Source organism: Chanodichthys erythropterus, chromosome 13 (genome assembly GCF_024489055.1).
Source record: "Chanodichthys erythropterus isolate Z2021 chromosome 13, ASM2448905v1, whole genome shotgun sequence".
Taxonomy (NCBI): Eukaryota; Metazoa; Chordata; class Actinopteri; order Cypriniformes; family Xenocyprididae; genus Chanodichthys; species Chanodichthys erythropterus.
In genome coordinates, this window is record NC_090233.1 from 9,804,360 (window position 1) to 9,826,563 (window position 22,204).

A 22,204-nucleotide genomic window follows, 5' to 3' on the forward strand; every position below is an offset into this window, starting at 1 on the left:
ACTTCATCAATGATTGGCTTATTTTGGTGCAGACACGGGAGTTAGCAATTTGTCATCGGGATTTGGTTCTCAACCATTTGCAGAGTGTTGAGCTAAGGCTAAACCCTCAGAAGAGCATGCTGCTGCTTAGGCAGTAGATGATTTTTCTGGAAGTGGACTTGAAAATAAATCTGCAATGCTCTCTTAGAACTGTAACAGATCACAAGGTTATAAAGGAATATTTAGACAAAAACAGATAAAAAAAAATAAGTTCTAAATGTGTTCTTTCTCTTTACAGCACTCATTCCTGAAGCTTGCCAAGCCCCTGTCCAGTTTGACTCCGCTGATTGTAGCTGCCAAGGAAGCCATCAAGAATAGCAGCCGCTAGGATGTGTTCCCCTTACCCACACACACATGCATACACATTCACACGCACAAAGTGCAGGTACAGTGTGTTTATGTGTGAAAGCACAATTACACAATATCTGAATCTGGACACAAACACTAACACAAGCACATGCTTGCACACGCACTTGCCCTTATAAGGGTGATTGACGGCAATTCAAGGCCTTTGGGATGGGATTGGCCCTGCTGCCCGCCTTCACACACACGTTGTGATGTATGGAACTGCTGCACCAGTCCATCAGTGTGTGTTCACCTCTACACATCTGGAAAGGAGACAAACTGAAAAACAACTCCTGTGTTCCTTCTCTCTGGAATGAAAGATGTTGTGGATTACAGTAGATCATCCAATCTCTTATTTAATCTATTCTGTACTGTCTTGGATTACTAGCAACCTTCTTTGGGTTTTACAGAGTTTTTCCTGTGCCTGAAGAAGTGTACCTCCAAATCTCGGGATCTCCTCAAGACATCTGCATGACTGTCTACCACAGCTATTCACAGCAATCATTTCCTTTCTACACTGTGTGTGCAAAAAATCAGAGAACATACGATAGTATGATAGAGAGAGAGAGAGGGCTTGAGAGCAAGAAACATTTAAGAACAAAGATGAATCTCACAAAAACATGCCCAGGTCAAATTTAATCCCAAAATTAACAGAGAAATTCTATTATGAATAAACTAAGTCTGCCTTTTATTAAGACTATTAACATTAAGCTTTTGTATTAAAGGGTTAGTTCACCCAAAAATAAAAATTACTCACCCTCATGTGATTCCATAAAACCCATAAAACTTTCATTCATCTTCAGAACACAAATTAAGATATTTTTGGTAAAATCCGATGACTCATTTACAGCAAGATAATTAACACTTTCAGATGCCCAGCTTCAAAACTTTACGAATCTTTTGTTTTGAATCAGTGGTTCAGAGCATGTAACAAATTGTCACATGATTTCAGTAAACAAGGTTTCATTTCCTCATAAGTGTTTCGAAATTTCAATGGTTCACCACTGGGGGGCGTGACTTTGGCAGTTTGATTCACGCTCTGAACACTGATTCGAAACAAAAGATTCGTAAAGCTTCAAAGTTTCATGAAACAGTGTTTTGAAATCGCCCATCACTAGATATTGTTGAATAAAGTCGTTATTTTGTTTTATATCTTCATTTGTGTTCCGAAGATGAAAAGGTCTTACAGGTGTAGAATGACATGAGGGTGAATAATTAATGACAGAATTTTCATTTTTGGGTGAACTAACCCTTTAAAACATAAGTAATAATGTCTTAATACAATAGCTTAATATTAATAGTCTTAAAAATAGGCAGACTTTGATATATTTTTTGTTTGACTTTGATAAAGTTTTTTCCACCTGTTGGAATGGAATGGAACACAATGGTTTATTACTGTATTACAGTAGAAACACTGTAATATACGTTTTTTCATCCATTTAAACCATGAATTAATAGCATGGTCAACACAGTTTAAATTCTTAATTTTTTTAAATTAATGAGAGCATTTTTTTCATTATAGTAATAAGAATTATAAATATTAAGAGAAGGTTTTTTTCTCCTAATATTATCTTTAGATTATTATTATGAAATAATCTAACAATTCAATAAATCTTAATGGTTCCTAAAACAGGCTTCATTTTCTTGAAGCAAAACATAATTTCATATTTCTTGTGATTTGGGGGTTAAATGTAACTTGGACAATGTTTCATAAAATTTCCTCAGAATATTTGATACAGAAGCCACTTTGCTATTGTATTAAACAGATCAAATCCTTGGAAGGCAAAATGCATCCTGACTTTGCTAGAAAGCACCTCTCTCTCTTTCATGGATTCACAGACTGTGTTTTCTTGTGCAATATCTCTGCCATAGGACCCAGCATTCAGGCATGAATACCACAACACATAGGTCTCTATACTATGCATTTTACGAGAAAATGAAAAATGCTGAAAACCAAGCCATGAGGAGCCAAATGTAGAGCAGGCTAATGTGCTACTTCTTGGGCATTATGGAGTATGAAATCCATGCTGGTGTTTTGACATCTTTCAGAGAGCAGTGATTGGCTGAAAATATTTGCATGATGAAGGGCCATTCACATAAGACTCATTATTGTTTTTACATTGTTGGCGCCAGTCTCTGTTTTGTCTTGCAACATGAGTGCCATGTTTTTAAGGCTCAAAGCTCTACATAATTACGCAGACACTTCAAGCTACGCAAGCCCAGTTTCAGTGTCGGTACACATTGCATTCTCATTGCCACAAGGAGTGCAGTTTCTTGCTGAGCAAATTTCATCTTATAAACGTTTATATGTAGCCAGCTACTTGGAATAATAACATTCAGTTTGATGACAGATAAATCCACTGCCTAGAAAACCGAGATTTATAAAAGCAACAGTAAGAAAATAATGCACGGTACGCAACGGGAGCGTACATTTCGGCAAGCGTTTGCATACTTGCGTAGAGAACGTTCCGCCCAAGACGGTGGGTTGCAAACAGTTCTACTCCGTTCCGTTGTGAACACTAGATCGCATCTTGTGTGAATGGTCCCTAAGAGAACAGTCTGTAAATCCAACCCCCTTCACACTCGTCGGCGCTCTTTAGTTTCTAAGACTTTCCGGTTTGCAACAATCATCAATAGGGGTGCTATTTCTGATGCCTTTTTCAACTACGGTCACAAGTTAAAAATGTTTGATTTTTGCTGAGGTTATCTTAATTCTCCCTTGGTTTAAGAATATTGATTCATACAGTACATGAGTAGAAGTCTTAAGTGTACGCCCTTGTAGAGGATGTAGGTGTCTGATAGATCATGTCGACTTGATATCTTTCTTTACAAATGAGTGTTTGTGTGAGAGTTGTGCTATGTTTGTGCGTAGATAGGATAACCTCAGCCTGCATTTAGTCTGTCTTTCAAATCACTGTGAAAATTCAGGATACTACACCTAGACTACCCCACCATAGACAGAAGGGTACTAGAGTAGATATAGTACAGTAGTTAGCGACAACCATAGACATCTACAGGCATGGATAGCAATATCTAAATAGTGCTACTGCTTCCGTGTATATCGCAATGGATGTCACAACCCCACCTACAGTGAGTATCAAAGCAGGTAAATGGGAGTTATCGTAGGAACCAGTTTCATGCATGACATAACTGAATTACTTTCCTTCAGCTCTGATAACCTTTGATAAGTTAGCATTACAAAAGGTATTTTGAGGATGATGTTTAATGTACATTGTTGTGTTTTATTCTTTTTTTATGAAAACCTTACGACAGTAATATTCAGGCTGCTCTTTGATATGTATTTGTAAATATTGTGCACCCTGGTTCCAAGAAATACAACAGATCAAAACTATGATGGACATGGTTTTGCAAACCCTACAGATAGCAGCATCTTGTGCCTGTAACGGAGACTACAGCCCCATTAACCAGGCTAACACTCGCCGCGCGACCTATACTGCAGCCTACCCCTGTACTGGAGCAGATGTGCCAGGAGAAACACACTCTCAAACACAATGCAAATTTATTTATAGCTCGTGGACTTCGCTTTTGAAAGACCCTTCGTATTTAATCAAGGCTCGGACCTGATGTGAACTAGGAGCACATGAAAACGTAAAAGGTTGAGAAGCGCCACCAATGTGGAAAGCGCAACGACTCACTCCAGGATTCCTCTTGTCTCTTGTAAATTTCCCTTTTCTTCTGAATGTGTGAACCCTGTACACGTGCTGTGACAAAATTCCTCTATCGGTGTCTAATATGAGAAAGAAACAAGACTGTACATGCTTACAAACACAAATGTTTTCTTTTTAAATTATTATTCTAATTATGACATTTGAGAACTGCTGGACTCATCTCAGCAAGCCCCTCCCCTGCTCTTTGAAAGAAGGCTGGATGTGAGGCGTATGATAGAGGGGGGAAACTATTGTTTTGGATAAGCTATTTTAAATTGTGGTTGAAGCAATATACTTTTTGAATTCTAAATTGTGCATGGCTGTGTCTTGAGTGTAAAACAAAAAAGCTACAGTTTCGGAACTGGACTGAAATATAAAAAAATATATATATAATAAAAAGGGAAAAATCTTGAACAGAATGCTGGTTTTTAGTCAAATACACATCAGTCCGAAGCTAAATACTATATTCTACAGTTCCAGTGAATCATTCGGCCGCTCATGATGTCTGCCAGTCATTTTACTTGAAACAAACAGTAGTAATTTGCAGTGATTCTCTCAAATAGCCCCTTTTCCTTGCGCATTTTAGCCGAATGCTAATGGTTCAAAAGTTACAATATAACTTTTCACATTTAAATCCTAACCGTCTTAATCGTTTCTTCTTCTTGATTTACCTGAAAGTTTTATTTAATTTAAGAGAACTGTTTTCTTGTCCTTTTCTGTAGGTGAACTTCTAGAACTACAAGGAATTCTATTGATTTTCTACATTATTAAATATACTGTTAAAGCCATGTGTCTATGGCCATAGCCTTGTGGACAAACTCACTTTGGGTGTCACCTAAAACACTCTGGAAGGTGGGTCCCCTGGACTGGAGTTGAGAAACACAGAGTTAAAAGTTTGGTAACGCTTAAGTTTAGTGTCTAATTCTCACTCTTAACTAGTTGTTTATTAGCATGCATATTGTTAGGATATTGGCTGTTTATTAGTACTTATAAAGCACATAGTAATGCCTTATTCTGCGTGACAGTATTCTACATCCCTTAATCCTACTTAACAACTACCTTACTAATTATTAATAAGCAGTAATAAGGAGTTATTTGAGGCAAAAGTCTAGTTAGTTAATAGTGAGAACTGGACTCTAAAGTTTGGACAAGCATACTTATTCTCCTACATATATTCAGAGGTGTAAAGAGTACCTGAAAACCATACTTGAGTAAAAGTACTGATACCTTACATTGAAAATGACTCCACTACAAGTTACAAGTCACCAATTCCAATACGACTTGAGTAAAAGTCTTAAAGTATCTGATTTTAACAGTACTTAAGTATTTTACTCATTCTGAATATAGGCTTAGAGATGCACTAGTCCTGAGAGACATGACCGTGACAATTAGAAACAATTGATTTGTAAGATGAGAAATCAAGTTTATTTTCTAAAATCAAAATAAAACTGAACACCTCAATATTGCAACAAATCAAGGTCGACACAACAACCTTTTAACGTCTACAAACTCTCAAGTCTCAGTTGTGCTCAAGTGCACAGAAATGCCATAAGTAAACCAATATCCGTCAGAACGGTCTTGTCAATATAGCGGATAAATAAAACAATTTTAAGTAAAATTAAATAGTCAAAGTCTACTGTATGTGCTGGTTTGAGCCTCATCACCAGCTGCAGTCATTTCCTCATCTAATAAATCAGTCGATCAGCAACTAATGCACTCACATTCACGTAAAATATCATTGTTGACAAGCTTTGGGTGAGTAAAGGCAAAATGCACAAGATATAGTGCATTCAATGGCCTTAGATGGCGATATCGCTTCTTTATATCAGAAACAAACTGCTGCAGAAAAATTGAGCTGCCATGAAAAATGCAATTTGTAATTGCATTACTCATCACAAATGTAGTGGAGTAAAAAGTACATTTACTTGTTAAAAAATGTAGTCAAGTAGAGAGTAAAAGTTGCCAATATCTTTGATACTACAAAGTAGCCAAAAAGATACTGTAACTAATTACATTTACTCAAGTACTTTACACCTCTGCATATATTACATTTTAGAATAACAGTAAAGCCATCAAACTATAAAATAACCTGTAGGATGTGTAAGAAAATATAGGCCTACAAGAATTTTAAAAATGTTTAACAAAATGGTCTTATTTTTAATTTCTTCAAATTTGTCTCCATTTGTCAAGATCACAGCTCTGTACACTGTTCCTTAACCAACTGCATAAGATGTACCTGGATGTTTTTAAACAATATTAAAGGTGCAGTAAGCGATTTCTGAGAAACACTGTTGATATTTGAAATCAGCCCAAACAAACAGACGCCTCCCTTCATTGCTCCGCCCCCAAATGCACAAACACGCAATGCAAGAGTGGATGTTTCTTTATCATTGCTAAAGCAAAGCAAAGATGCAAAACGAAAGACAAGGAAGAACAAAAAATTAACATACAGTACACAAGAGTATGTACAAAGAAGAGTTCGTTGTTAGTCACCAGCAGCACACCAGCTCCAGACAAACAAGTACACGCAAAACTGTCCTGTTACTATAGCTAACATTACAACCATAGATATACACAGATGCTTTGTTACACTGTGTCTACATCGGATGTGAGTGGCGTGATGCGACAAAGACAATGGGTCCATTATAATCAGTGTCTAGGGGGTAAAGCATTACAAATTATGTAATCGGATTACTTTATTCAAGTAACTAATAAAGTAACATGTTACTTATCTATTTTAAACAAAATATCTGAATCACTTTTTTTCAAAAAAGGAACGCAAATTACTTTGTTTTCCCATTTATTGACTGACAGCTGTCCTGTCCCATGTTGAGAGAAATCGTGAGTAAGAGCTTTGTGTGTGCTGTGTAAACATGATGGTTATTGTAGTTCTAGACTAAATGTTTGCATGCATTTACTCATCTCACAGATTCAGTATTCCTCAAAATGAATGCAAACAGTGAAATGCAATCTCAGAATGTTACTCAAACCTACAGTAATTAAATATGTTAAATAATAAAATATACGTACCCTCAGATTCACAGACAAGGCTTAAGCCTAGTCCCAGACTAAAATCCATGTTTGAGCTGTTTTAACTCAAAGCAACTTAAACTGACATTTCTTAAAAATCACATTTGTGTTTCATTTTTTATTATTATTATTGCTGAAGTAAGCGTTGAACATTCTTCCCTTGCTTCATATTCTTCTGCAATCCAGTAGACAGCACAGCTGAAAGGTTTGCATTTTCTTTTAGTCTGAGGCTTATTCATTTCACTTTTGTTGTGAATGGGCCTTTAAATTTGCCATTTGCTATTATAAAACAAGCAAGCCCAGCCCAGATGAGAAAAATTGACTCAAAAGTAATGTAGCGCATTAGTTTCCATAAAAAGTAACATAGTTAGTTACATTATTTAGGGAGTAACACAATATTGTAATGCATTACTTTTAATGCATTACTTTTATACTGGTTAGGAGACTTATTTCCAACAAAATGACCAAATCCATGTTTTAAGTGTGAACATTTTTGCAAAATTAAAATAACAGTGGACCTGTAATAAGGTCCCTTGAAAAATCTATAATTGGAATGGAAAATTTTATTTCGTGATGAGTGATTTATCCTAAGAAAAGACCAGGAAAATGTCTCAGAGCTGGCAAAAGCTATAAGTGTCACGGTCACAGTTTTTTCCTATTCACTCCGGACTCCATTTCCCATAATCCTCCCTGTCAATCACATGCACTCACTCCACCAATCACCTGTTGCCACATACAGTCATGCACACTCCACACTAATCACTACACCCAGCTGCAGCTTGTTACCTGGACAATAAAAGGACTCTCAATCACACCATCCAATCGCAAAGTCTTGTTTACCCAGTGTGACATTTCCGAGCGTTATATCCCTGTTTACCCATTTTGTTACTGTTCCTGCCTGATTCCTGTTTTATGACCCATTGCTGCCTGCCTCGATCCTTGCCTGTACCCTGACTACGACTCTGCCTGTTCCTCACTGTTCCTGTTTGTTTCTGTTTTGACCCTGCCCGTACGACCACTCTTACTTCTAATAAACGCTGCATTTGGATCTTACTCTGAGTCCCACCTTCGTTACAATAAGAGTGACTGTTTAATTTCATAATATGCAACCTGTCTCAGTAAAATTCATGGTTGTTCTCCACACAGAAACCTACTGCAGCCAAAGTGCAAGAAACTCATTTAGCTTTTTCCAAGACCCATGTTATCAAAATGAAGACTTCTGGCAAGAAAGAAAGCTGCAACAGGTGACTGCATGAAGTGTCCAACATCCCACACTTTTTTTTTTTTTTTTTTTTTTTTTTTTTTGGTTGTTTTTTTGGGGGGGGGGTAATTAAGTGCATCATCCGGGTTTTTAAAGGGGGGTTATCAGTGTGAACACACCACTTGCACTACTACAAGACGGCATAGAATAGTGCATATGCAAATTGGGACAGACCTCAAGTCAGTCATTATGAATCTAACAGCATCTAAAATGTCTCACAAAGGGGAGACATGCAGTGAGAAGTGCCTGGTCCCCACAGTAAAATTCTGCTGTAGTAAAGTTCTTACATGGGGATATGAGCGCTAAAGGTGTAAGGGAGATGTGCTTTATCAATGGTGTCATGAATTCCTACACTTTTTTTTAAACAGAAGATGCTACCCTCTCCTCTTTCGCTGCATTGTTGGTCACTTTTTCATGACAATGACATTCTCCCAAGGTGAAGTTCCTGTGGTGGACAAGTATGTCATCCAACTGTACCATAATTGAGCACCTTTGAGGGATTTTGTATGGAGACATGTTGAGCAACAGTCCTTATCAAACATTAGAGCACCCAAGGAGGTCATCCTCCAGGATTTGTTGATTTGTGCTCTTCATTTCAGGAAAATTGTCTGATTGACATATTACAGATAGTGAAGACATAGTTTAGAAGACATATTTGTATGTTTTATTAAGTTGCATACATGTTTAATAAATTTCAATTTTGTCATTTTTCTATGAATAATATTGTAATTGTAATAGTTATCACTACAAAAATAGAAATATATTTTTATGTTCAGAGGGGGTATTATAATGTAATATATATTTAAATAATAATTTGTGTATACAACATATATAACATTGTGTGTTTGCTCTATGGTAACTAGATGTCACCACTAGATGTCAGCACAACACAACACTGTTACTGTAAATTCTGTAGTTATGTTAGTCTAGCTACTTTGTTCTTTTTCTTATTTGAGTTGCTAGGTGATAAATAATTCTATTATGAGTGAACACTGCATGGTTTTGTGTATTGTTACTGCAGAAAAGGACGATATGGAAGAGAGGGAGCAGTTTGTAGAACCTTCTACAAGTGGACAGTCTTAATTAACCACAAAATGTGGTTTCACTATAGGCAACATACAGTGTACTTAAGTGATTTAATGCATCAACTGAAGATGTTGAAATTCACAGACCAAAGGCCTTGAATCTTGAAAATGTGCTTTTCAGAGTGTTGCAACAAACACCAGCAAGTAACAGAAGAGTGTGGGCACAGTGGTCTTTTTATTTTTTTGAGTTTAAATTAGCTACACAAAGATGTTATGAGAAGATTCTTGCACAGATGTCAGCTTCACAACAGCCATTCGAGCAGATAATGCTGATGTTTTCAGAAGCTCACAGGCACCCATGCCTTCCACCACCCTATTGTTTCTGACTTGTTGAAAGTTCTTGACCTTTGAATCCAGATAACACGGTACATTGTCAGACTTTTGCATACGTTCCGTCAAAGTTCTCTCAAAGTTATGAACAAACATTCTTCCTGTAACGTTAATAGAACTCTTGTGTAAAGTTATCTGGTCTTAAACAATGTCAAAACATTACAGAAACATTCTCTATACATTGTTCATGGAACATTTTTTTTTATCATTTTAGTTGGATGTTTTTCCGACATTTTCAGAGAACATCCAAAAGTAACATTCCCATAGACGTTTTTGAAAATTCAGCGAACATTCAGAAATAACTTTTTCATAACCTAATGGGAATCTAGGAAAATGTTCCTAGAACATATTTTGTTATACCTGGGAATGTTGTTATCGTCTGACTAATGATGACTATGGCCATGGAAGTTTGTGGTTGTTTTATTTTTTGTACATATTCAACAAACAATTGTAGAAAACAGAAACAAATGCTAATATAGTTCTAAAATATAAACACAGGTTCCCTGTTCTGACACACCTAATATTTTAATTTCAAATGCATTACTTAGTTTTATAAATGCAAAAGACAATGAACAATAAACTATCCCTGTCCTGCTTGTCTATGCATATTCTGCTCTTCTGGGATTACGTTTACACGACAAAGCTAAAAATGATGTACTAAATGTAATGTACTAAAAACTGTACATTTTTTCCTTGCTTTTTCCGCGTACAGACGACAACATTGTTAACATTGACGGATCCATGAAAATGCCTAAAAGGGCTTTATTCTGCTGCCAGGCCAGTAGTTGGCGATGTCACTTTGTAAAGAAAAACTAAGCGCCTATAAACTGAACATGTAATACGCATGCACATGAGGTCACCGTTTTCACAAATTCACATTTTTGTAATTTACATGGGGATGATAGCGGTATCATTTAAAAAACAAAAAACAAAAAAAAAAACATGCACTTTGAAACACGATTTCAAAAGCTTGCAATTTCAGGCTGCCAAAACGCTGTTGTTGTGTAAATTAATGGCCAAAACGCATAAAAACTTTTCCGTTTTTAGTTGAACATGGTGTTGTGTAAACAGCAACTCAGAATGGTCCTCACAGGCTCCCATAATAATTCCTGAGGACATGATGTGCCAAACACAAACAGCTAAAACCACTTGAACAACATCCTCTTGCCTAAGGCCTGTTGCATGAAGCTAGTTGAACAAACTGAATTTTTAGAGCAGACAAAACCATACGAATCGAATCTGGCTTAGATCAGGTTACTCAGTAAAACTACAAAGTAGCCAAAAAGTTGCTTAAGAACAATAACTAATTACATTTACTCAAATACTTTACACCACTGCAGCGTGCAATAGCACGCTCTTAGTGTAAATATCTCTATTCTGGTTTCATGAAAATGAGCTGTTCTCGAACTACAACATTGCTATCCAATGTAATGTTTTCACTGCATTCACCCCAATTTCAATTTCATGTGTTGAAAAGCAGGAAAAATGGGCAGGTGAAAATATGGGCAAGTTGGTCCAGCCACTGTGGACAGGGCCTGACTATTTCTATGGTAACCAGAGCTTCTAACGGCAGCTGCAGTGACGTGATGGTTTACCAATGGGTGAATGGCTCCTTTATTTAGACGGCAGGACCTGTTCTGCCATATTGTGCATTGCAGTTTCTCCTTTTCATAGTAGCTAATAGTGAAATGAAGTGGTATATAGAGGCTTTGATCATTCCTTAAAAGTGTTTTTGCACAGCCTGTGTCAAACGTTCTACTGAGACTACACTATACTACTATATTCACATAGTTGAATATAAAAAGCCAATGTAACGTTATTTTTAGTCAAGTGATTCTAGTATCACTCAGTCTGTCCATATCGCTTCACTGAGAGTCGATGTTGAAGAAGTCGGTGTTGTTTCTGTGTCAGTGCAGGCTGTCTTGTGCTAATGTATTAATCTTGTTTGGCAGCTTGGTTTCAATAAGAGCTGTTTTTTGGAATAACAAGGAAGTTCTCTTATTTGTCAAAAAATCAGGGAAAATTTGATTTCTCAGTTCATGGCCCTTTTAATTAGGCATGAAAAGTGGAAAAATTTGGCCATGAATGTAGGTCATGTGCTTAGAATTCACTGAAGAAAACAAAAAACAAAAAAAAACAAAAAAAACCACCAAAGACATTCATGAGCATTACTGCAGTCAAAATAGTAGAAGAAGAGCATCTTATTTTAATAGTAAAGAGAAAAGTTTAATACACAGAATGACATCACCAAAACAAGTCACAATGATACAGCAGGAAGTACATGATAATCAGAGAGGAAGTCTGATTTTTTTTTTTTTTTAATGTTCCCAAGCCCAAAAATATCAGTACACAAGCAACTGTGTTTACAGCACTATAGGAGAAAAGAGAGCATCTGCACCATGTCTGAAGAAATTACCCTGATAAACTACTACAGTAACAGATTACAGAGTGTGTAGTTATAGTTAGTGTTTGAGCCCAACTTCATATCAAACAGTTCAAAAAGATACAGTAAACAACTGACAGATGAGTGTTTTTAGTTTTCTTGTAGTTTTTTTGTTTTGTTTTGTTTTTTTTTTTTGTTGCTTTTTTTGCTTTTTCATAAAGGATGGTTAATAAAAGGCACCATGGAAGGTGAAAAATCATCAGGAGACACTTCAGTGGAAAATGGGAGAATGGAAATTATATTTTTAAAAAGGATCATCAAAGGGTTTGCTTGATTTGTGCAGTTTTGTTGTGCTAGTTTTTTTTTTTTTTTTTTTTTGATCAACAGATATCATGACACTTGCAGAGATCATTTTGATGTTGTGATTGAGAAATGAATGCAATTTGCTATTATACACTGAATTCCATAATCATATCGTATGTACTTGGTTTTCTAATATGTAAATGTTCAGGTGTGAAATTCTGTTCATCTCCAAATAAGAACTATGAATGAGAGACTCCTTTATGTACATCACCACTGGGGGAGAGAAAATATTATTTTTCAGCTTCCCTCTTTTCAACATAACTTTGGCTTTCTGAAAAAGGACACTACCTTAAAATACATTTTCAAACTCAAACTCAGTTTCAAAAGGAATAGTCATCCAAAACTGAAAACGGTCATCATGTCGCTCTAAACCTGTACGACATTTAATCTTTTGAAGAATCTTCATGCTACTCTTTTTCATACCACAAAGCTATTCGGAGCTTCATATAAGCACCATAAATGGTTTAATTACTTAAAATAGCTTTGTGTGAGAAATTCAAATATTCAACCTATTCAATAACACATATGACAAACAATGCCATGAAATCTTGCATCAGAATCTTCTTGTGAATGACATGCAGTAGAGAGCAAGGTTTTCAGTGAATAAGGACTTAAATTTTGTTCTGTCCCTCATATAGAGCAATCATGTGGCTTTAGAAGACTATGTATTAATTGAACGTACAATCTTTTATTCCTTTGTTATTTTAGAAATAAAGTCATACTGGTTTTAACTTTCCTATTCCTTAAATCACATCCCTTCGAACACAAATCTGCTGCTGTTATTACCTATTCTTTTGCCTTTTCAAAACCCAATGTGATTGTTTTTGAAAGCAAAAAGACCTTGTTATATGGCTTTTGGCCCCCCTCTCAATCTGCAATGAGTACCTTCAGAGCTATTGACATTTAACATTATATCTATGTTTTAAAGACATTGCAACAATGTAAAAACATAGATGTTGGTGTCTTAGAGTAGGCTGTACACATTATTTACAGTGATATGGATAGAGTCTTTTCTGCGGACTCTATTTCAACTCAATGGGCTTTAAAACACACTAAACCATTGCACAGAGAGAGAAAGAGGGTTACAAAACGAGATTAATAAAAATTATTAATGGTGCAAGTTTTTTTTTCTTTCTTTTTTTTTTTCTTTTACATTTTTTGTTGTATTTTTTCTCTTGTACAAGTCAGACTATCACACCCTTGTAAAAATGACTATTTGCTGCTTGAAATTCATAAGACCAAGCTTTTAAAAAAGTCAGTATGAAAAAGTCAAAACTATTGGCTTAAAAAATGATGGTTGGATGTTTAAAGAGTTAAACTGACCTGCTGTGTGTTAACAGTTAAGTTTCTCAAATTTCTCATATATATAAAATGAATTGCCACAGCAGACCACATGTACAAATTTGGGTGTTTGTTGTTATAATACAAGAGAAAACTGCAGCATATGCCCCGCATATACTTAACATTTCCATCAGTCACTACAAATCTATTATCAAAACACAGAAAATGGATGCAACAAATTCTCAAGCAGCAAATAGTGCAATGACCATCGCTGCAAAGCCTCGAGGTCTAAAGCCTGACGGCCAAGGGGCAGCAAAGGTGATGCGTGCATTCACCCTGGCAACTGGGGCGGTGATGTTGATGTTTCAAAGACAGATAGCACCAGAGATGCCTCTGTGACTGGCATGTTGATTGGCGTACGGAGCGGAAAGAGTCTACATGGACTCCCCCTGTGAATCATCATCTTCCAGAGACAGAGGCAAGTATAGATCCTAGAGGTGAAGATAGGGTAGGGTGAGTCAAGGTGAAATAAAGACAAACCGTTAAGAGCCAGATTGACTAAACAGAGCAAATTAGTGTGAGACCATAATTCCATGTAAGCGCAGATGGGAATTTCTGAGGGTGATGTACTGATAATGCGCAAATAAACGTAGGGTCGCAAACCGGCAGAGCCGATGATATTCAGGTGCGGGCAATCAACTAACTGCCTCTGGCGTTCCAAATAAAAAAATCTCTCCCTTCCATCATGCGCTAACTGTTCTATGCAACTATCGCAGCATGTCAAGCGTTACAGGTTAATGTTTTTGTGTGTGTGTGTGCGCGTGTTAAATAATGGTGCAAATACCAGTGATTAAAACCACGTTGCAAAATTTAGTTAAAATTTATTTTTAGTTTAATTTAGTTACTCAGTTAAAACATTTTTCAGTAGTCCACTTTTATGAAAGTAAAACAGTAGCAAAACCCTAGAGGTTGCTGATTTGAATGTGAGAACTTGTCGTATTAATATTTGTATTTGTAAATTGAAATTTACACTCACAGTCCTGACGTGAAAAGCTGAATGTTTCGATTTGCACACGCAGACAACAATCAAAACACCCGTGTTACGAAGTTGTAGTTGCAGATTAACAGTTACAAATGTGTAAAATGGCATTCACATAAACAAAATGACAGACACAAATGTGTGAGACATATTTACTTTTGCACTTTACTTCAGTTTCGCTGTACAGCTTCAAGTCGGCGCTTACAACCTCTCAGATCTGGCAGTACAAGTTCAAATCCTGGCTCTTTGACTTTTGCTACTCTTTTTGCGATATTCCTGTTGCAAAACTGACTTGAGCACTTGAAAGCAGACGTGAGAGAGCAGAACGGGGGTGAGGGGAGACGATGCCTGACCAATGAACAACGCCATCCAGTGCGACTTGGCATGCGGTAATTTGCATATGAGACATTATTTTCATTAAAATATCATTAGTTTTAACAGGTTTTTTTATATTACAGTAAAAAAATTGTAAAGTCATTTAAGTGGGTGGCTGCTACATGGATCACCAAAATGGCGCGATCTTCTCTATGTAGTGACGTCATCGCGTAACAAAAACGTCCCATTTCATTGGCTAACTCCAACCAATAAACGACTATACTCTTTTACTGTAATATAAAAGTCAGTTAAAACTAATGCTATTTTAATGAAAACAGGGATTTTTATTTTTTTATCTCAGGGCACAGAACAAGCCCCCCCCCCCATTAATTTTGTTTTTGTGAATGCCATTTTACACATTTGTAATTGTTAATCTACAACTTCGTAACACATGTGTTTTGATTGTTGTCTGTGTGTGCAAATCGAAACATTCTCTTGGGTTTTGCTACTGTTTTACCTTCATACACTTTAGACATCCTACTAACTATAAGTATGCAATACAGGTAAACTAACTCACATTAATTTGCCACTATGGTCACCGTGATTTTGCCAAGTAAGACATGTTACTGGATCAACAGAGTTTGTTGATCCTGGAATAACATTCCTGTCCAAAAATTTTGTCCTAACCATATTCCTACCCCTAAACCTAATCTTACCCATAAGTTATCCCTAAAATCAAGGGGAAATGATAGGTGAATAACACTGATGTAGAAGCACCTAACCCTGATTCTAAGCCTAAACTTGTCATAAACTGTAAACTTGTCGCTCAGATCTGATTGGTTGGTTGGAAAGTCCAGGAACATGTTGTATTTGGTTACATTAAGCAGACAGTCAATTGACATGTAGTTGCAAAGATACTTAAAAGTTCTGTCATGACAACTCTCGGAGTGTTTGGCATGGTAATGGGTATGACAATGTTGATATGTTTGGTCTTGGCAGAATAGATCTGCTACGCTGCTGCTGCTGCAGAGAAAGTACAGAACTTGCTACTACCAGTACATACGTCGATACGCTGCTGTGAACAAGTAAGACATGCTGCTGCTGTACAATACAGCATACATGAATTACCCATAGCAGATCTATACAGGTGGAGCTGGGGAAGGTGGAGGGTTTCTGAAGCACGCTGCACTGCTAAGGCAAATGCTACTCATGTATTTGAAGATTGAGCATGCAAGCTCATTGGCTTCTAATACAACAGGAACCAATCATCTGTGTTCTACAGATAATGATGTGATTATGAGCAGGTTGAGTTAAAGGATCTATTAGCCTGCGCATCTAGAATTTCATGACAGAGCTTTGTATTTATAGTAGAATGTCTAAAGTGGATTATCGAAATAAAGTGTTACCAAATACTTGTCTCCCATAAATTTTGTGTCTGAAAGGGAAACTCCTACAAATGCATATGCAAGAAGGTCAAAAATAGCTCACGCCTTTTCATCGCTATTTTCACTGCTTGTCTTTACTAAGTCCTGAAAGTAGTTTGCGCTTGCGAAAGCTGTTAGTAAATGTGGATCTAACAGTATGGCTTTCTTTGGAATAGAGTATTTGCATACTGCTTATACTGTATGTATTGTGTTGTTTATTGGCTTAGTGCCTGCTGCACACTGTGCACGGTCCACTACTGACCTTTTTGGCTGGATTGGGTATTGGTGCATGCATTATGGCTGTTACTCTTCAAAATAGCTCAAAACGTATTATAAAAGCACCACAAATGTTTTCTGTATGACACTGAATTGGAGTTTAAGTGGAATGCATTGCATTGTGGAATACAGTATTACATGCAGAGTGCTCTAGTTATGTACTGCATTTTTGTTCACAGTAAACATAAGGCATGCTGCAAAAAATAGTACACTCTAAAAAATCCTGGGTTAAAAACAACCCACGTTGGGTTGAAAATGGACAAACCCAGCAATTGGGATGTTTTTAAGCCACCTTGGGTTCATTTTAAGCCAGCCAAATAGTATAGTAGTTAAACAATAGTTGAGTTAAATAAAACTGCTCAGCACGTTGGGCAAATATTTAACCCAACCACTGGGTTTGTCCATTCTCAACCCAACATGGGTTGTTTTTAACAAAAAAAACAACCCATGGTGTATGGAAAAATGCCATTCCAAATATATTCAGAAAAGAGAAACGAAGAAATAGTTTAACCAACAGTTACAGGAATTGACAGAATGTTACCTTCTGTTTGCGAGTGCTGCCGGGGCTAGTCGGGGTCGAGATGGGCGACTGCTTAGAGATGGGCGTAGAGAGCTGACTACTGGAGCCTGTTCCATTAGCTAGAGAGAGAAATAAAAAGTGCAAATGTGAAAGAGAGGGATAGAAGGAGAGCCACAGACAGAAAGATTAAGGGAAAAGAAAAGACAAATTGTGGGGTTAGGCAGTGTCTTCCCTCCTCCCTGTGTAATCATGTTGTCAACTGTCGTCTAGCCAGCTGCTAGTGTGTGTATCTGTTTGCTGGAACTCATTTACACATCTCTCTATGAATAGTGCAGGTTGCTATGATACACCAGATCTGTGTTTATATGTGAGAGTGGTGTGATCATGTGGACTAAAGTACTAAAGGCTGTTTTAAAAACAGAGCTTTCATTTAAGCAATACAAAAACCTAAGGACCAGACGCCAGGCCTGAAAACCGTTCCAGCTAATGAATGAATAAAACAAAGCCAACAGAATCTCAGATGAAAAGCCAGGCGCTGTTGGAAGACCTGGATAAGGAGATATATAAAACTACTCTAAAAGTGCTGATCTTAGCCTTTCATGTGCTAATTAAATGCACAACTTGTTCGGATTTTCTCTCTAAGTTAGCCTTGAGGTGTGTTCATGATCGGTTACACTCCTAAAAATGGTTCCAAATAGGGTTTTTGGTAACACTTTAGGCTATGCAGGTACAATAGCTTGTCCCATATATGCTTTTGTTTCATTATCAGGTCCTAAAGAACAAAGAATATGAAAAATCTACAATATAATTCAAGAACCCTATAGCTGCAAAAAATGGTTCTTGATAAGAAGAGAGGGTTTCCTTGCTCAAATGAAGGGCCTGATAGGCCTATATATATATATATATAAAAAAAGTCAGATACATGTGTAATGTTATACTCTAACTGAACTGAATATGGAATGAAAGAGAAACTGAAAAAGAGAGAACTAAAGGGGTGTACAAAACAAGAACTGATGGGAAACAAAAAAATAACCAAATATAAAAAGCTCAAAATGTCCTTGTTCATTTATTTCAAAATGAGAGCAGTGCAATACAAAACTTACAAGATGGGCTTTAACACAAGGGGGAGAGATATAAAGAAACATGAAAAGAAATAGAGAGAGAAAAAAAAAAAAGTCTAGCCAGTGCACAGTGGTACAAAGATACAGATACACTCATTTAAAGCACACAGGCCATGCAAGAAAAGTTAGCATGCACAAATGAGCTATTCTTACAATAAAATCACGTCATTTTTGTGAAACAAAAATTCTTCATATTAAAGACCTCATGAAATCAAAATTTGTTTTATGGCTTTTATTCCAAGTCTGGCTATAGGTTTAAGGTTATCTACTGTATAAAAGTGTACACCTAAAATAAAATATTAGCAAATATGCCTATTTATATATTTTTCTATTTGCAGAAAACAGAACAAACATTTTGACAACGCATTGTGTCTGTTTTTGCCTATTTTTGTCCCAAAAAAGTGTTCAGAATGCAGATGTTTCTCCCCTAATACCACGTTCTTCTGACTAGAGCAAGTTTTAAGCATTTAGGAAATGTATCTGATTTTTGCAATTCTGTTTTGGTGCAGTTAGTGGTGCAGAAATAACACTTCTCATTTAAAGGAATAGTTCACCCAAAAATAAAAAATATGTCATCATTAACTCACCCTCGAGTTGTTCCAAACCTGTATGAGTTTCTTTCATCTACTGAACACAGAAGAAGATATTTTGAAGAATGTCGGTAGCCAAACAGTGGATGGACTCCATTGACTTACATAGTATGGACCCAGTTGGGGTCCATCAACTGTTTGGCTACCGACATTCTTCAAAATATCTTCTTCTGTATTCAGCAGAAGAAAGAAATTCATACAGGTTTAGAACAACTTGAGGGTGAGTATTTCCATTTTAGGGTGAATTAATCTCTTTAACTAAATGATTTAAAACTCTCTGTGAGGTTTTGCCACCACAAGATGGCAGTCATATCATGATACTGCTGACTGTGGAAAGGTCAATGAGGACATATTACTATAATGTTTTTTCCCCCATCACTAAAAATCTCTTTCTCAGCCACAACCTCTGCATGCAACCCTGCCAAAGTAAAAATGCTTACATCTGACCTTATATGACGGTACTATTGATGGGACACTTTGTTTTCCTGTGTTTCTTTATGTAGATGCCACATATGCTTACAACATAAACTCTATTATTTATAAGTCTTGATCCTTTAATATGCAAGCATGGCCTTTTTGCCTTCTTCCTCAGATTCAAAAGTGTCCCCAGGCTCGGTCTCCCTTGGACGATTGAGTGATCCTTCCTCTCTAAAATATTAAACATGTAACAGAGCAAATCTATCTTCTTACATCAAACTCAAACTTGTGTGACAAGCGTCCTCTCTTCTCATCTTTTAATCCCAAATATTGATCTTTCTTTCTTTCTTTCTTTCTTTCTTTCTTTCTTTCTTTCTTTCTTTCTTTCTTTCTTTCTTTCTTTCTTTCTTTCTTTCTTTCTTTCTTTCTTTCTTTCTTTCTTTCTTTCTTTCTTTCTTTCTTTCTTTCATGATGTTTGTGCATATTTTGTTATTCGGGTGAATTTAGATTTTTTTTTTTTTTTGAACCTGCAAACTTTTACCATATCATGAGTATAAATAAGTACCTATGTTTTGAAAGAGTCTGAAATTCGGATATGTTCAGACCAGTCCTCTGGCATTCTTTAAAGTTTGATGATGATGATCCTGGAATATTCCTGACTGATCTCTGGTATAATAGCTGAAAATTAATAGCTGAATTGCTTTGACTTTTATAAAGGCCTTCCCAGTGAGCTAGAACTTCAGTAAGTTCATTTCAGAGCACTCTTTCAACTTTCATTAGACTATAATGACAAATATTTCAAATATATATATATATATATATATATATATATATATATATATATATATATATATATATATATATATATATATATATATATATATATATATACATGTGAATTTTTTGAACTGAACATGTTGTGAAAAGAAATCAAGAAAAACATTACTTTTTATGAATTTGATTCAAAACTGCTGTGTATTCGTTAACTTTAAACAACTGTTGCAGTTTTGCTGCAGTGGGTCTTTAAGGTTTAAACATCAAAAATCTGTTTATTTACCATGAGTAGCTATGCATGTATGTCATCATGTATAAAATCATTTTGACAATATTAACCCTTTATGCACACAGAAGGTTAATTGCACAGGCCATTGCAAGAACACACACAAACATGAGCAGTTGCGAGATTATGATAGAATAACAAAAACCAAATTAAAGTGACAAGGTGTTAAAAATCTCATAAAAACAAAACAACAGATGATTCATAAACATGCATAATTTAACCGTGTAAGCAAAAATAAACTTGCTAATATAACATAATGGACAAAGCAGTTTAGAATAAAATAAAGTGTATTATAGAAAGCTTGTCAATCATCCATGCAAGAAACTGTGGTGCTTTAGGCTTGATGTGGAATTGACTAAAGTTAGTAAAGCTTCATTATGGAGTTAAAGGTGTGTTGAGCTGACATGAATCACATAATTATAGGCTCACTGGAATCAGCCGGAGACTTGCTGCGTCGCATTGGGCCGGGACTCTTAGTGGAGCCCCTCTGTCCTTTAGGGGCCTTCATCACCCGACACTCTACAGCAAGAGAAACAGAGACAGTGCATACGTATGACGTAAAGGCAGCCTTTAAGAATACAACAAAGTACAGAAGCCACCGACAGAAACTTTACTCTGACAAATTCCAAATTCTGACAACTTTGTGCCCTTACTTCCCACACAGAAATACAAATTACACACATTAGCAACCTATTTTATTTATGTTGTTGGTTTTACAGTCATGGCAATAAAGCAATTAAAAAAAAAAAAGTGAAAACAGACATTCAGAAACATCGCAAAACAACATGCAAATAATAAACAAAATATAAAACAGAAATAAGAAAATTATTGTCAAATGAATTGTTACAAAACCAATTTCAAGTGGAGACAAAATTGAAGACAACATTTTATTTCGATAGTACACTTTGGATATTCTTTTAACTATTAAGTAAATTTGCAGTATTGTCTGCTTAATACCTGCTCACACTTTATGTTGATGCTAACAGACATTCTACTGGCTATAAGTATCTTTGTAAGTACATGCCAATTTATTCTACTAATCCAAACCCTATAACCTAACAGTCTACTAATACTCTAATGAGAGTTAGTTGACATGTAGTAGCAAAGTTATAGTTATTATAATGTATAAAGTGGACTATCAAAATAAAGTGTAACCCAAAATAAAAAAAATTCTGCACTATCCCTGAAATCACATACAGTGCTCAGCGTAAATGAGTACACCCCCTTTGAAAAGTAACATTTTAAACAATATCTCAATGAACACAAAAACAATTTCCAAAATGTTGACAAGACTGAGTTTAATATAACATCTGTTTAACTTATAACATGAAAGTAAGGTTAATAATATAACTTGGAGAACAAAATTTTCAGTTTTACTCAAGTTAGATTGATGCAAAAATGAGTACACCCCACTGAAAGTCTCTGGAGCAAAGCTAAATTTTAGACTACAAATGTCTAATTTAGGTGAGTCTAATTATTCATTACACAGGTGTCTATAAAAGGGTGTTAAAACCCCTTCCCATTTCATACTGTCAGCAATGGCACCACATGGAAGAGAAATGTCACAAGACCTGAGAAAGAAAATAATTGAAGAAAATCGGCATGCAAGTTCACTGCAGTTATCTAAAGAAGTAGAAAGCCAAACTGGGGTGACTAT

General features: G+C 36.1%; 2 protein-coding genes across 3 annotated transcripts in view; one reads left to right on the forward strand and one right to left on the reverse strand.

Moving 5' to 3' along the window:
* LOC137033664 (serine/threonine-protein kinase PAK 3) overlaps positions 1-1,549 on the forward strand; it is a 64,029-nt gene extending 62,480 nt beyond the window's left edge. For both annotated transcript variants that reach the window (XM_067405806.1, XM_067405807.1), the window contains one exon: positions 278-1,549. In XM_067405806.1, the coding sequence (XP_067261907.1) occupies positions 278-367 (90 nt within the window). In that variant the 3' untranslated portion in view covers positions 368-1,549. The remainder of the gene's footprint in view (positions 1-277) is intronic.
* A 10,410-nt stretch (positions 1,550-11,959) lies between these two features.
* The window catches only part of LOC137034113 (neuronal migration protein doublecortin-like), a 59,961-nt gene continuing 49,716 nt past the window's right edge, over positions 11,960-22,204 (reverse strand). Inside the window, exons 5-7 of the mRNA XM_067406738.1 lie at positions 20,977-21,066; positions 17,381-17,478; positions 11,960-14,276 (exon numbers count right to left, since the gene is read on the reverse strand). Coding sequence (XP_067262839.1) covers positions 14,220-14,276; positions 17,381-17,478; positions 20,977-21,066 — 245 coding nt within the window. The 3' untranslated portion in view covers positions 11,960-14,219. The remainder of the gene's footprint in view (positions 14,277-17,380; positions 17,479-20,976; positions 21,067-22,204) is intronic.